At 43.9% G+C, this 16,592-nt stretch overlaps 1 protein-coding gene and 1 pseudogene across 17 annotated transcripts in view; both read left to right on the forward strand.

The window, feature by feature from the left end:
- The window catches only part of HDAC4 (histone deacetylase 4), a 259,775-nt gene extending 253,818 nt beyond the window's left edge, over positions 1 to 5,957 (forward strand). For all 17 annotated transcript variants that reach the window (XM_030453803.1, XM_030453800.1, XM_030453789.1 and 14 more), the window contains 3 exons: positions 2,432 to 2,516; positions 4,308 to 4,449; positions 4,942 to 5,957. In XM_030453803.1, the coding sequence (XP_030309663.1) occupies positions 2,432 to 2,516; positions 4,308 to 4,449; positions 4,942 to 4,981 (267 nt within the window). In that variant the 3' untranslated portion in view covers positions 4,982 to 5,957. The remainder of the gene's footprint in view (positions 1 to 2,431; positions 2,517 to 4,307; positions 4,450 to 4,941) is intronic.
- Positions 5,958 to 8,944: 2,987 nt separating this feature from the next.
- The window catches only part of LOC103529569, a 49,142-nt pseudogene continuing 41,494 nt past the window's right edge, over positions 8,945 to 16,592 (forward strand).

The following is a 16,592-nucleotide window of genomic DNA, read 5'->3' on the forward strand; positions in this document are numbered from 1 at the left end:
ATAAATTAAAAAGAGGAAGGTTTCTTCCTGAGAGTTTAGTTGGTTGCAGGAAGTCTTGGTCATGTGAATCAAATCCAAGCTCTTGTCCAAGTGTGTGAGCCAAGTAGAGATGCTCCACTCAGGCATCCTTACCCCCCAATCAGATGCTCCTGCTGTGCCAGAGGAAACCAATACTGTCCCTAGTGTTACCTGTTGGCAGCAAATAACCTCATCTCCTTTTCGTGGAAGACCTTTTTGATATTATTATCTAAAAACTACTAGTAACAATATAAGATCTGTATGATATAATATGATAATTGTTATGTAATAATTTTGCATTATTTTCTCCCACCTGCTGTCAGAGCTGTGCCTGTGTAGTGTCACTGTGCTGCTGCCATTTCCAAAGGATGGCAGAAGCCATGCAAATGTAGCTTGGAGTCTTCATTAGCTCTTCAGAAAAAAAAACACAAAAAAACCCAATAATGATTTTCTTTCTTCATCTAAAACAGTCGTACCAATTAAAGTATGGTCTCAGTGGTCTGTGCTGCCACTGGTAGCCAGCACTGTGGGGGTTGGGAAAGAGGTGTGTGGTATTTCTTTATGGCTATAGCTGGCATCTCCAAGACCTCTAAAATCACCTCTTTTCTGGGATAGCTTATTTTGCCGATTTGCTGGGGGAACTGCATTCAAACCAGCATGTTGCCATTATAGTCCTGCAAGGCAACTCCGCTGGCGTTGTACTGCCCACCCAGGTTTCATAAATGGAGCTTTGCTCTGCTGTCACTGGAGGAGAACTTAGAGGAATAGAGAGGCCTACAGGAAAGCTGGGAAGAGACTTTTTACATGCACATGGAGTGACAGCACAAGGGGGAACAGTTTCAAGCTGAAAGAGTGGAGATTCAGACTGGATATTAGGAAGAAATTCTTTGCTGTGAGAGTGGTGAGACACTGGCCCAGGTTGCACAGAGAAGTTGTGGCTGCTTCATCCCTGGAAGTGATGAAGGCCAGGCTGGATGGATGGGGCTTGGAGCAACCTGATGTGGTATAGTGGGAGGTGTCCCTGCCCGTGGCAAGAGGGCTAGAACTAGGTGATCTTTATGGTTCCTTCCAACCCAAACCAGCCTGTGATTCTGTGAATAACTGGAGAGAGGACTTAAAGGAACTTTTTTAGAATGGCATTTCCTAATTCATCTCTCTCTAGCAAAACAAAGGTTCTTCAGTTTTTCCATGTTCCTTGTTAAGTGCACTTTGACATTTTATTGTGGTTAACAGCTGGTAATGAAGGCAGTGCTTCCACTGGGAGGATGGGATATATCTTAGAGCAAACCAAAGATCCTCTACATGCCATTTGCATTTAAAATACAGAAAAAATACCTGCATGTTATGTGTATTTTCATTGAATATTTTGGGGAGGCTTTCTGTGTCATCTTTCAACTTAAAATCTCAATGCCAGCAGCATGTTCTTGGCATAAAGTGCAAAGAAAAGAAGCTAGCATCAAAAAAGCCTGATTTTTAATACCCAATTATGAGCTTTACTGGTAACTTCAAGGCAACCTTTTTTAAAGATTAGCACACAGACCTGATGCTGCTCTTCTATGGCTGGTAGGAAGCATCACTCACTGAAAGTATAGTCATGAGAGTGTGGCTTTAAAGCAGTATTTTGCTGTTTCTTAGAGCCAAGATTAGGCTATTTACTCTTGGGGTACAGACTTTTTCATTTATGTGTTAATACATGCATTGAATTAGGTATTTAGAAGAATTAAAAAGCTACTTTAGATGAAAACCAGAAGACTGAATGTTACCATATTTTGGGTCCATTTTAGTTTTTAAGTACTGAAAACTTTGAAAAAAAAGAAAAAAAGCAGCCCAGCATCACTTGTCTTATTTTTCTTGTCTGTAATAGTGCCTCTTCATAGTCCCCATCAGTGGCTGCAGGCAGGCAGCTCCTCTGCTTTTTGGTTGCTGCATCTGGTGGAGCTGCAGCTTTGTGTGCATGGAGTGGCATCAGGCTGGAGGAAGCTGCGCTCTGTATCACAAACAAAAAACCTGTGTATTTTGGATATTTAACAGAAAGTGGATAACAAGAACCAGGGGACAACGGTGGAGGCTTGATATGGCAGAGCCACTTGCTAAATGGTCTTAAAACTAGAGCAGGGGAGATTTAGATCAGACATTAGGAAGAGGTTCTTTTCTCTGGGAATGGTGAAACACTGGAACAGGCTGCCCAGAGAGGTGGTGGAGACCTCGTTCCTTGAGAAATTCAAAGTCAGCCTTAATGGGGCTCTGAGCAGCCTGATCTAGTTAAAGGTGTCCCTGCTCACTGCAGGGGAACTGGACTAGATGACCTCTAAAGGTCCCTTCCAATCCGATGTATTCTGTGATTCTAAATCATGCTTAATGCCTGGCCTCTAACTTGAGATTTTATTTCTTTGGTCTTCCTCTCTCTTTCCAGCTTGACCCTCTTCCAGATAAGGTTTTCCAACAGAGAGCAAACGCTAACGCGGTGCATTCAATGGAGAAAGTAATCGAGATACACAGTGAGTATGGGCCCATTCACCCAGGTAGGGTTTTGGGGTGTTTTTTTCCCTTAAAATAACTGCAGCAAATTGAAAGGGGCTTTAAATAAGAACCTCAGATCTGCTGTCTAGAACAGGAGAAGGCAAGATGTTTGAAAACAGGTCCCTTCTCCCCATCTGCTGGTCTCACTGTACAGGTTCTTGCTTTTAAGCTTGCTTTGCTGTGTTTTCTTGGGTATAAGCAAAATTGGTGTGTCCTGCCTGGGGTTCAAGAGGACATTCTTTATTCTCTCCCTCCAAAGCTCTTCTCACTGAAAAAGGGTGTTTCTCATGGCAAAATGAAGACATAAAAAGCAGATACGACTTACACTGTTTGCTCTAGTCGGAGGTGTATTGCTTACAATTTGTTATTATGTATTGCTTCCTACAAAACTTTGGCAAGAATGTGATAGTTAGGAACTGAATGCAGATGTCCACTCCAAATCTGGAGTGCCTCCTTCCCCCTCATTTGGTTTTCCTTAGGTCTAAAGGTTTCTGAGGGTTCCAAAGTAAAAAAGGAGATGTTCTTGCTTTTTGCTATCTGACTGCCACCTTTCACCATGGCAGAGAGATGCTTTGCACATGCATTTTGGATCCTCACCTTCAGCACTTGTTATGCATAAGTCCTTGGAAACATCCAGTTTCCACCTCCCCCCTTTCTTCCCTATCCAAAGGAGAAGAGAGTCCTTTTTTGCCAGGCAGATAGGGATTCAGTCCTGGTTTGACATCCTGTGTGTCCTTAAGATATGTCCTTAAGCTTTTCAAGACACAGCAGAAAAGCAGTACCATCTATTAATACTGAAGTAAGGCTCAGAGCTCACAGGGGTCCTTCCAGCCTCACCTCACAAACTATTCCCTTGGCAGGTGTTCCCACTTCCACCCTCAGCTTCCTCTGCAGGACCTCAAGATGATTGTTCAAGTCAGAGGGAGTACAGATGAAGGTTGTGTGTTGTGTTGGGTTCTGCCCTTGGGTCACAACAATCCCAGGCAATGCTCTAGGCTTGGGGGAGAGTGACTGAGAGGTGCCCAGTAGAAAATTACTGGGGGGCATTGGTCAACAGCAGTTCAGTATGAGCCAGGGTGTGCCCAGATGGCCAAGAAAGCCAATAGCATTCTGGCTTGTATCAGCAATACTGTGGCCAGCAGTACCAGGGCAGGGATTGTGTTGGTGATGTCACACCTCGAATCCTTGGGTCCAGTTTTGGTGTACTCAGGACAAGAAGGACATTGAGGGGCTGGAGCATGTCCAGAGAAGGGCAAGGGAGCTGGGGAAGGGTCTGGAGCAGAAGTCCTGTGAGGAGTGGCAGAGGTAACTTGGGAGTGTTTAGCCTGGAGAAAAGGAGATCATCTCAAAAGGAGGTTGGAGAAAGGGGGAGGATGGTCTCTTCTGCCAAGTAACAGGACAAGAGTAAATGGCCTCAAGTTGTGCCAGGGGAAGTTTAGATTTGATATTAGAAACAATTTCTCCCTCAAAAGGGTTGTCAGGCCTTGGCACAGGCTGCCCACGGCAATTGTGGAGTCACCAACCCTGAAGGCATTAAAGAGCAGTGTAGATGTGCTGAGGACGTGGTTTAGCATTGGCCTTGGCAGTGATGGGTTAATGGTGGGACTCGATTTTCAAGCTCTTTTCCAGGCAAAATGATTCTATGATTCTCTAGGTCTGATGAGCCTTCCCCCAAGCAGGTCTCAGCCATCTGCTGGGTATGGGAAAACAGGAGTGTGGTGCTGGACTTGTCCTGGTGCAGGTGCCCTAATGACCTCTTCTCTCCCCAGGCAAATACTGGCATTCACTCCAGCGTTACGCCTCCACTGTGGGGTACTCCTTGGTTGAAGCACAGAAATGTGAGAACGAGGAGGCAGAAACAGTAACAGCCATGGCATCTCTGTCAGTGGGCGTGAAGCCAGCTGAGAAGAGGTGAGTTGCTTTCCTTACCTTTTATCATCACATCTTGGAGTCTGCCCAGGCCACGGTGGGTAGCCTTCTGAGTTGGTCCTCTCTATTTAACCATTTCACACACATTCCCCACATCTTCTGTCCTCCTTGGGTTTGCTTAAAGACCTCCTGGACTGCAGGAGAACCACATTGCCGTGAAGTCCCTGTGTGACATTAGAATGGTGCACACTGTGGCTGCTCTAGCAGAAGCTGAGCATGGTTTTGGACCATGAGAGGAAGTTGATTTTAGTGCAAAAAAATGTTAACGCTGCACAAGTGCAGTGAAAACAGATTGTTTGAAAAGCCTTCTTGGTGGCAGGATTTGATTCCAGGTGAGCACAACTGCCTGGGTAGGAAGGTGATGGGAACATAAGGCATGAGACTTGGTTCCACAGATCATCTGACTCTGTCATGCTCAACCCTGTTTTCTTTCTTCCCTCCCTTCCCATCATGCCTGGTGGTGAAATGGCTCAGACCTGATGATGAACCCATGGAAGAGGAACCTCCCCTGTAGCATTCACCTTCAAGCTGGAGTTCTCCTGTTTGTTTGTCTTTGTCTTGAAGCTCTGCCAAGAAGCTTTCTCTTGTTACTCCTGCGTCCTGTCATGGTTTTTTCCAGAATATGGAAGGACAACCAGGTGTAAAACAAAGCAAATGAGAAACATCTCTCCATATATATATGCGTCTACAGTATATATTTGCTGAAAAAAAAAATGCCAGTGAAGAGCAGACTGACACAATGGGCACTCTTCCTCTCATCCTCACTGGGAGTGGAACGGGGAACGATGCCCATGAAGTCTTTGGCAGAGTTGCCAAAAGAAAAAAAAAAATACAAAAAATAAAAATCAAAGATTCATCAACACATACGAAAATAAAGCAAACAAACCTTAATGTAAAACTGGTGCTTACGATTTGATTACCCACAATTCAGCAATCTCCGCTTGAACCACTCGACCCATCTTGTAGTTTCATTTCTTGGATTTTTTCAATGGCTCTTGCCTGCCTGTGAGTCAACGACATTCTTGTCGAAACCAGAACAATGGGAGATGGTGTATTTTTAATGGGGAGGGACAGGGAAAGAGGGACTCATCTTGCATCTAAAGGAAAGGGAAAGAGAAGGGGGGAAATGGTAGCCCAGATGGAGTCAGCTTTATTGTCTCCAAAGCCATCTGAAGATGAGTTTGTGCCTTTTTTTTTAATTGATGGATTTGGTGCAGCTGGATTTTCTGAAGTTTGAGGAACAATGCCTTAAGTAAAAATAAACAAATAAATAAATTAAAAAAAAAAAATAACGATAAAGAACACAGCAGTTCGTGAATATTTTTCCTCTGGTTGGGAAAGCCAAGAACTGCCATCAGGAAGGAAGATTTTTTGGCTTGTGCTGGCATGTTGGTGGGAAGCAGGCATCAGCTGAACAGAGCGTCTCCAAAAACTGTCTACAAGTTTGGATTTGTTTTGTTTTCTTTCATTGCTGTTTCTGGAAAAAAAATGGAAAAAGAAAAAGTATTGAAAAAAAAAATTAAGGTAGTTGCCAAAAGAGGTGGCAAATACTGTTGGGTCTTTGAAATTCAACCATTTTTAAAAGCAAATTTTCAAATGTTTTCTCTCTTCTACACTATCTAATAATTGAATTTACCAATTTGGTTGTTGAAGCATGTATTAGACACAAATGCAGGTTTAAGACTGGAATGCTTTTTATTAAAAGCAACTAGCATGAGATATTGCTTAAATTGTTAGGTATAAATATATATATGTGTATAATGTATATTCCAAATGTATTCCAAGCTTAGAAATGGGATTCTTATGAATTACTGATTAAAAATATTTATGATGCATTTATAGAAAAAAAATATATGTAATAAATGCATACTATAACAGTAGCCATTGGAAGCTCCCTAGGGACAGATTTGCAAATTGGAATGTCAAAGGTGCTTTTGGAAAAGGATCCAGGTTGAAACTCGAGGACTTTGAGATGACAAGTTGGAAAGTTTTTCAGAAAGCCAACACGTTAGCCACTGGGCAACTACCCTAAACATTTGTATTTTAATTTAAGGTTTTTAGTTGTGATCCTTTTCTAACAAAAAGAAAAAAATGAGTTTTTTATAGCAAAGACTATGAATTTGCTGTTAATTTTTATATTGATGTTTCATGAAACCCTAAAGAAGCCTTGTTTGTGTGACTCTGACATTTATTTTCTATTTGGCAGGTTTCGTTTCCGAACGGCAATAGTGTCTAAACCTTTTTTTCCTTCTACTTTTCTCTTTTCTTGCTTGAATGTTACTTTCTTTATTGTTTTTTTCCCTTTTATTTTTTTCCCCTCTTTTTTTCCTGAAGTCTTTTGTACAGTGAGCAGCTTTCTGCAGGCATAAGGAACTGTGGCAGATTGTCAGAGTTTATTTTTCAGCAAGGGTGCATTTTTTAGTGAGGAGGAGGGAACGCGATGAGCTCTTTTGTATAATGCTACCGCCGGCTGTATATTTCCTTCATTCTGTTATAGTAGCTGTGTAAAGAAAATAAGGAATTTTCTTACCTTCAACATAGTAGTATTCCAGTGGGCGATGTCTCCGTCCTTCGTGAAGATTCCGGTGACAGCAGCAGCTGCCCACCCTCGGGAAAGCTGGTGGGACACTGGTGGGACAGCTGGCATTTTTCTCTCGGCCGGACAGACGGACGCGCAGACACGCACACACGCACCTCCCCACCTCCTCTTTCACCCTCTCTCTTTCTCTCCTTTTCTTCCCATCGCTGGTAGCGTTGGAGAACTTTTCCTGAAGGCTTTTTTATTTTTTTTCCCAACCCCCCCCCAAGGAGGTTGTTGTGGACCTTCAGCCTCGGCTGTGACCTCCTGCGGAGGGTGGTGGGAGAAGGACCGGAGGTCTGCCGTGAAGAGCTCGAGCAGCTCCGAGGAAAACGGATTGACACGGGTGCCTTCTTACAGCAGTGTAGGATAGCACACGCCCCTCGTCCCAACAACCAAGGGTAGCTTTTTCTTAATTATTATTCTTATTTTATTCTGTTGCAATGACAACTGACAGGGGTCGCTTCCAGTAACTTCTTCTTTTCCAGTTCTCGAAGCGGCCGTTTTCATTCCATTCAGGACTCACTCGCAGGAGGAAGTTGAAACATAATCATATGTGTGAGCAAATGCAAGAGGCTTTTTGGTTTTTTTTATTCCTCAGTTTATAATGCAATTTAGAAACCAGACACTACTGTATTTGAGTTTTGCAAACTCAAGTACGTGTTGAAATTACAAATAGCTTTGGTCACGTAGGACCATCCTTAGTGTATTCTAAAAATAATCTCCCTGTGTAAAAACACAACATACCTGCAGATGTTGTGGTTTGTTTTTCTTACTTTTATTTTTTTTTTCCAACCGACCACTTTGCTGCTGTGATCCAAAATGAATCTGGCTGCCAAATCTGGTGACTGACTTTAATGTTTCCATTCACCATGTACACACTGTGGGCAGTAACCACGTTTACACGATTGTTCCTGTTGTCAGCTCTTCCCTGGTGGGTTTTTGTATTTCTCCTCTTCGTTGTGGCAAAGCTTTTTCTCTTCTTCTTTGTGTCCCTGAGAGCCTCTGCCTGGCTGTGCTCAGCCGGTTTCTTTTTAAAAATTGGAGGAGCTTGTCAGGATGCTGCCTTCATTTCTTTCCATTGTTTTCACTCAGCTTTTTTTCCAGGGATGGGAAGATTTATTTTTTTTTTACCCCAAGACGTCAGAGCCTGTCTTCTCCAAACTCCCAGCGATGTTGAATTGTTCTGCTGCAGTGCTCCCTCCTTGGGTGAGATCAGGATGCTCTTTGGGGACGGTGTGGGTGCTGAGAGGGGAGAAAGAGCCCTCATTTGGGGGCTCCCCAGGGGATTTTTTTCACCTTTTTGAGCCATTAGCTTCTTCATTTCGGATGACTTTGCCGTAAGGTGGCTGTGCTGGCAGCACTGCTCCTGAATCCCAGCTCAGTGCTGCCCAGGGCATCCTTTATACCTGCTTGGAAAGAAAAGAGCATCTTTAAATCCTCTTTACAGAGAAGTGAGGCCCAGTTTGCAGTACACAAGTAAAGCATTGGAGTTGGTTTTTTGAGGGGTTTTTTTTTTGTTTCTTTTTTTTGTTTGTTTTCGATACAAAACATTCCTTTTTTTATTAGTCACAGTCATGTATTCATTCCATTCTTCCTTTTGTAAACTTTTTTGGGCCCACGTCTTTTATGGGCATTGATATATATAAATATATATATAAATATATATGAATATATTTTTTTAAGTTTCCTACACCTTGAGGTTGCATGGTCTGTAAGGTTGGCATGTCTTTATATTGTATACAGATTTTGCACGCCAAACTTGGCAGCTTTGAAAACAGAAAAAGAAAAAAAAAAAAATGTGGTTTTGGGTTTTTTTGGGTTGTTTTTTGGGTTTGGTTTTTTTGTTTTGTTTTTTTTTATTTTATTTTATGTGTTTGTTTGTTTGTTTGTTTGTTGGGGTTTTTTTTCCTCTCGTGGCATTTGCGGAGACTAAAGGTTGGGATGTTGTTGTCACCCACACGTGCACCCACACACGCACCCACACAGCTACACACAAAGGAAGGAGAGTGGGAACATTTTTTTGCGTCTTACTGAACTTGATAAGGAATTGTGCTTTTTATTGTTAAAAAAAAAAAAAAAAAGAGAGAGAGAGAGTAAATAAAAAAGGACTACTTAAACATTTCTCATTTTAAGAAATAAAAAAAAAAAAAAAAGACATTTATCTAGCACTTGTGACTTACCAATAATAGAGTTTATTGTATTTATGTGGAAACAGTGTTTTTAGGGAAACTACACAGAACACACAAAGTAAACTGCCTGTGTCATTATTTTATTATTTCTTTAACTTTTAATTTGGGTTGGTATTTTTGGTTGGATTTCTTGGCTGGGTGGGGAGGTTGGATGTAACCCTTTGTCAACACATGGAGTTGTTAATTCTAAGGAGATGAATGACGAGGACTTTAAAGAGTTTTAACTCTTCAGCACAGCTGCGTTAACTTTTTTAAAATTACTTTTCCATGATGTATTATTGCTGGGTTTCACTTTAAACAGTCGTGTACTGTGCAACACTGTGGTTTAAAACGAGACTTTACATCAAAAGGAAAACATGTTTCTTCTTTGTCACGAAGTTGAGCTCGTTCTCAGCTCATCTTCTCTTTGTCTTTGATATTGATGAAAAAAGTATCCTATTGAAAGAAAATAAATTAACACTTTTCTGTGCTCCATAGTGGAGGCGCTATTTTCCAATTTATGAGGATGACAAACTTATATATATAATATATATATAAAAGTGGGGGGGGGGTTGAAACATTATTCACCCAAGAGCTTATTACAGATATGTAGTATCAAAAAGTTGTAACTATATTATATTCTACTTTATACCTATACATGCTCAGTATGACGTCACCATTGGTAGCAGCTACCGGTTTACGCTGTAATTTAGACACAATTTCACTCTTATTGTATGGACCCTACTTTAAGTGATGGTAGCATTCTTTGTGCTAGATTTTCTGATGGTCCTTTCTATTACTTGGTAGAGTTGGAATATTTTTCTCATTCTTGTTGGTTTTTTTTTTGTTTTGTTTGGGTTTTGTTGTTGTTTTTGTTTGAGGGTTTTTTTCCTCTTTTTTTTTTTTTTTTTTTTTTTTAACTGGCCAATGGTGTCTTTCTCTGACAGTACCAACTTCAATTTCAACTTTATTAGGAGTCCAGTATTTTGTACCACATTATGACAACTTGTTATTCTTGTGGTGTAAATAAAAAGAAAAAAATTAACTATAGTACCACTCTGGTTTCTGTTGCTGATCTTCTTTTCCTCTGTTGCCTTCAGTGCGATGTATTTCATCCGCTTTAAACAGTTTCTTGGTGTTGTGGAACGGGGTCTTAGCACCAAACTGGCCTTTTAGTCAAGAAGATATCCATGTGTGTGTTGGAATGGACATGGTAGGACAATTATGAGAGCTCCTGTCCTGCTTCCTTGCTGCTCCAAGATGTGTGTTGATGTGTGCTTGCATGCAGGAATATCAGAATGGTTAAAAAGTCCCACGGAAACTGAATTAAGAGCAAGAAATCTGAATTTCCCTCAAAAGCCATCAGTGAGTGAAAACCAGAAAAACCAATGGAAGGAAAAACTGACATTTTGTGTGTGACTCTGTTCTGCCCCGGGGAATTGTTGGTGCTTTACTCCACTCTAGCCTGAACACTCTGAAGACAGCGGATGGGCATGGACCTTAAGCTGGTTCTGGAGGGAGTAAGATGTGAGTCCCAGAGGTCCTTGCTGACATTTCACATGGTTCCTGTGAACCAGGGTGTGGTGTGTCAGAGATGTTTCCCTTGCAGGATAAGTCCTGTTTCTGTGTCTCATTGTCTGCTTCAGCTCTGCCTAGGCCACGTAGAAGGTTCTCTCACAAACCCACGGATCTGTGCCCCATCAGAGCAGATCCTGCACACTTGCTTGCATTGTCTGTGGCTCAGCAGAGCGTCTCAGTGATACCTTGAAGTTCAGATAGGTTAAGTAGATCCAACCTTTTTCTTTCAAAGTCATTCAGATATGATTCCCATCTAGTCTCTAGACCATAGAATCCCAGACTGCTTTAGGTTGGGAGGGACTTCAGAGATGATCCAGTTCCAACCCCCTGCCATGGGCAGGGACACCTCCCACCAGACCAGGTTGCTCCAAGCCCCATCCAATCTTGCCTTGCACACTTCCAAGGATGGGACAGCCACAGCTTCTCTGGACAACCTGAGCCAATGTTACCACCGTCACAGCAAAGAATTTGCTCATCTAAATCTCTCCTCTTTCAGTTTGAAACTGTTCCCCCTCATCCTATCGCTTGTACATGCCCTTGTACAAAGTCCCTTCCCAGCTTTACTACAGCTCATTCAGGTACTGGAGGGTGCTCTAAGGTCTCTGGAGCCTTCTTTTCTCTAAGCTGAACAGCTCCCAACTGGCACCTTTTCTCCATAGTAAAGGTGCTTCAGTCCTCCAAGCATCTTTATGATCTCCTCTGGACTCAGTTCAGCAGATATCATCCTTCTTGTCCCTGCAGCCCACTGAACCATTTAAAATCAAGCTTCTCCATCTATATCTTCTGGAAACATCCTCTGATGACAGGACAACCAGCTCCACTTCAGTTCTAGCACCCTTTCACTGTCTCCCTCCTGAATGGAGAGGACAAGCCCTCCTGTTTACATCAATGCTTGTGTGCCTCTGCAGAGTGGCCTTACCTAGCATGTGGGAGCTGCTGCAGAACAACCCTGGTTGAAAGGGTGATGCTATCTGTCCTGGAGAGAAGGTCCCTGGCACACAGGAACAAGGTTGTCCAGATGCAGATACCCATCTTCCTGGGCAAAGTTGCTCACGGCCAAAGCCCCCTAAACCACTGTGCTTATGGAGGGCAAGAGGACCAGAACAGTGATGCTGAGCAATGTCCTGCTCACATCCCTGTCCTTGCCAGTAACATTGGCATCACTTTGCAGAACAGGGAGCATCACCTGTTGCTCCAGCTGTAGCCTACAAAGGTCTCAGTGGGCAGAGCCCAAATTTGTACGTAAAGTAACAGCCTTGGGATAGGGGTTGCTTTGGGACCACAAGTGAGGTGGGGGTGGCAGCTGGCTGTAAGATATGCTGGTACAGCTGGAAGGGCAGCTGTAGCTCCTTCAGGAGGAGACATTTGGGCTCTTCTGGCTGTAGGGTTGGAATGGGTGCTCCAGGACATGGAGTACTTCATCAACTCCTGTGAAATGCCAGCACTTGGCCATCTAGCTCATACAGCCTGGATTTGGAGGGCTTGTGTCAGTGGGGACTGAGGGTTGTTTCAAATGTGATTTCAGACTTGGTGCAGTGCATTTGCAGTGGAATGTGTCAACGCACATTTGTGCATTGCCCTTTAAGAAGCCCCAGGTCTTGCTCTGCGTAGCCAAATGTGCATTTCTGGTAAATGTTCATTGCTGAGAGGTAGTTTTGAGCTCCTACAAATCAGCATGATGGAGGGAGGCTGTTTAAAAGTGTTGGCTGGATGTTTTGGGGGGCGGTGGGTGGCAGGGATTCCTCTGGAGTCCCCAGTACCCACAGCCTCTGATTATCTGCAACAATATTTTTTCCTTCTCCAAATCCATCAGTTAAAACCTGCTGATGCAGCCCCAGGCACACAGCTTGCTGGAGGGCAGGACCTGGGTCCTAAGTGTTGATGTGTCAGGCATCTGTGATCCAGATCTGCTTTCATCTCCCCTGAAAATGCTCAGGGCTCACTGGTCCCTCCAACACAGAGACCTAAACATGTAGGAATGCAGAAGGGAGGGTGAAACTCAGTGACATGGTATCCATGCTGTGGTCTTGGTGTGAAATTAGCTATATCTAAGTAATATATCTATTATCTATATTGCTTGCTTGGATCATGGAAATTTTTATAGCCAGAAATGTATTCATCCTAAAGAAAATAACACTGAGCTGCAATGAATGTGCCCCCACACCTCTGAACCTCTCTGATGGGTGGCTGGGAGAGAGGATGCTCAGATGGATACTGGGACAGGTTCTGCTCCCTTCCCTGGGCTCTTCCAGGCTTTTTGGGGTTTGGGGTGTTTTTTTGTTTGTTTGTTTTGTTTTGTTTTTTAAAAGGATGATGAGGCTGTTTCTCACTCAGCACCAAGCCAAGACTTTGTGCTTTATATTAATGTCTCCCTAGCAATGGGAACACTGGAGGGGAAAGAATAGGGTCCAGTACTAAATATACAGCCACACTACATAGGGGGGCAAAGAATTTGGCCTGTGCCAGCAAAATGTCCTGCTTTCATGATGAGATTTGGATCTGTGCTGAGTGGAAACCTCCTGGGTGTTGTGTGTGGCTGATCTCTCACAGGCTGCTCCCAAGATCACTGAGGGACCTGGAAACTCGTTCATTACCCCTGCATGGATCTTAGCAGGCAAAAATGTCAGTGTAATCTGCAAAATCTGTGCCTGGAGAGCTGTTTGGTTTTCTCCAGGGAAGGCAGGAGGGGTTTTGCTGCTTGCAGGAGGGCAGGGAACTGTAGGCATGAGGCTGCTACTGTCCTCCCTTGGCTGCCCAGCTCCAGTGGATGAGCTGCAGGGTTTCTCTGGGAGCTTCGTGGTGCAGCTGGTTCCAAAAGCCATTTTCCTTCTCCTGATCCTTTTCCAAGAATCCTGGCTGCTCTTTTCTAAGCTAAGTTCAGCTTTGGGCTTTCGGCTGCAAAACCCATGTGTTGCTAAGCAAAGAAGAATTATTAGGGAAGCTCAGTAAGTGGGAATTGGAATGCACTTGTCTTTGAGTAGTAACTGCTTTAGGGAAAATGTAGTAATGGTGCTGGAAAAAAATATTGTGTGTTCTGAAGCTGTGTGTTCAGGGATGTTGATCCCTGGACCACGTTCTCTGGGAGTTGAGCTTGAGTTCCCAGCAGGAAGAGGCTGGGAGGTGTTTCAGGGTGTTTCCCACAGAGGAAAACTTTGTGGTACCTGATGAAAAGGTGGGATAGCACGGTCATGTCTGGGAATTTAAAAGCTTTTGGCCTGAGTGTGGGAGGAAAGACCAAAGCCTGACCAAGACAGCCACAATCTGCTACTGTGAGTGTGACTGCTGTGGTTTTCTTAAGGAAAATCAACAATCCCACCTCCAATGCTGGTATAGTTACAGCAATGTATAATTGTGAGAGGGCATGAATTGCTATTTTCAAGAGTCTTGTCCCCAGGTAGGTGGTATTTTATCAAGGGGATGCTCTTCAGGCCACCCAAGTAAATAATGAAAGGAAAAGAGTGATAGATTTTTTTAAAAAACCAAAGCAGGACCCTCAGCATATTCTTTTTTCTCGTATCTAGTCTGAACTTCCCCCTCTTTTAGTTTAAAACCAGTAAACCCAGAAAACCTGAGTGAGGGCAGAGGTGACTGGTGCTTGGCCAGGAGACCCTCAAACCTCCCCAGCTGCAGACCTAGGACTTGCTTCACTTCTGAGGCCAGCTTGAGGGCTGGCAGGCAGGTATCATCCCTGGGGGTCATCTTATGCTTTGGTTTCTGAGCTCAGGGCCTACAAACCTTTCTGGGAGAACTGTGGGGTGGTAGGGTTCTGCTGTCTCTCTTGGACAGCCTCCAAGCATCTGATGCATCCTGAGCATCCCCAGTCTGATCCAATAGGGCAGCACCTGCAGCCACCCACTGCTCCAGCTCCTGCAGGAATGGGCAGGACAGAGCATGCTTCCAGCTTTAAACAGATTTTCTCTCTTGAAGGAAAACAGATGGGGCTGAAGATGAAGCTGAGCTGGGAGGCTGAGTTCAGGGAGAATCAGAGATGCTGATAGTCAGGCCCTGGGTTTGTCTCAGAGCTGCCCTCTTGGCTAGGGCACTGCTTGTGCTTTGCATCTTCCAACCTGGGGACAATGCAAGAAATATTTCGTGCAAGAAACACCCCTGATATCCAGGCCTGGGGGACTGGCACCAGTGGGTCAGGTGTCTTCTGGATGTCCACCTGGCAAAGGCAAACTTCCCCACATATAAAGAGCATTGAAGTCTTCAGGAGCAATATCAAGCTGTACTGGGCTGTGTCCTCACAAAAAGTGATGGCTTAGTGAGAAGGTTTAGAAAAAAACACCCAAAAGTTTCCCTCCTGCCTTGCATGCTGAGGGAACTGAGGGTGTACAGTCTGGAGAAAAGAAGGCTGAGAGAAGAATTTCTTACTCTCTACAACTCCCTGAAAGGAGGCTGGAGCCAGGGAATGGTGGGTCTTCTTTTCACCCCAGTAACAAGCAGTAGAACAAGAGGAAACGGTGTCAAGTTGTGCCAGCGGAGGTTTAGATTGGATATTAGGAACAATTTCTTCCCCGAAAGGGTTGTCAGACCCTGGCTCAGACTGCCCAGGGCAGTGGTGGAGTCACCCTCTCTGGAGGGATTTTAGAGGCTTGTAGCTGTGGTGCTGAGGGACATGGATTAGTGGTGGTCTCAGCAGTGCTGGGTTAATGAATGGATTTGATGCCTGAATTTCTTTTCCAGACAAAATTATTCTATGATTCTGTGCAGAACAATGGGTGGACATTCCTTCCCATGCAGATCTGTTTGGACAGGCAGAGCATCAGTGTGTACCAGCCACAAACACATAACCTTTCTCTGCTTTATCATGGATCTTTTGAGTAGTTTCCATCTTTCTTTTTCATTAATTCACCCCCCTACACAAAGGGGGAGGGGTTTTGAATCTGCAAATTCAATGCCATTTAGAAGGAAAAGGTTGCTTTTACTGAATTCAGGAGGATGCAGATATGGACAGCATCATGCATTTTTGTGATCTATCAAGGCCCAATTATCAAATGGTCAACAGTTTCAGAGGGCCTGAAGGAATGAGAGACCTGTTTCTCATTAAATTAGGAAGAGAATGGGTATCAATTTCTCTGCTTTAAAGGTGATTAAATACCCAGAGTCCTTGAGAAATCTCTCAGAAGTTTACTCTTCAATTATGTGTTCTAGTTAGGAAACAAAGAAAAAAAAAAAAAAAGAAAAAATTATTCCTCCTTCCCTATTGCATGGAGCAGTTTCTGAAATCCTCCCCAATCCCCATGAATAATAGAAGCAGCTCAAGCTTAGCAACTGCCTGTTAGCCTCTTGGGTTCATTTGGTGGTGAGGGACAGGAATTTCTGGAGCCTGTTTATCCAGGAGGTGGGGCTCAGCACTGATGAGGGTCCCTGCCTGGCCGCCAAAGCAAGCCCAGCTTTCCTAGGGCTGCTTTGGATCTGCTCTCAAATTATTTTCTGCTGCACACTGCGAGAAGGAGGATTGTAACCAAAGGGAATAAAATATGTCTTTGAGAAAAGAGGATTTTTGCTGTGAAAGGGAGGAAAGTTGAAGCGGAGGTGGCTGGAAAACTCTGTTGGGAGCCCCAGACATTTCTCAGGCCCGTCAATTACCCAGCCAAGTCTGGGTGCAGCCAAGAGGAGAGGGTCTGAAAACCTCAACCCTCCCCCCTTCACAGGTCTGCCTGGGTGCCATGGTGACATATACAGGCTGGGATGGCCAGGTCCCCAGCCCCACCTCTAAGGGGACACAGGTTGAGAGGAGGAGGAGGAGGTGGATGAGGAGGAGAAGGAGGCAGGAGAGGAGTACACAGAGCTGC

Source organism: Calypte anna, chromosome 7, assembly GCF_003957555.1.
Source record: "Calypte anna isolate BGI_N300 chromosome 7, bCalAnn1_v1.p, whole genome shotgun sequence".
NCBI lineage: Eukaryota > Metazoa > Chordata > Aves > Apodiformes > Trochilidae > Calypte > Calypte anna.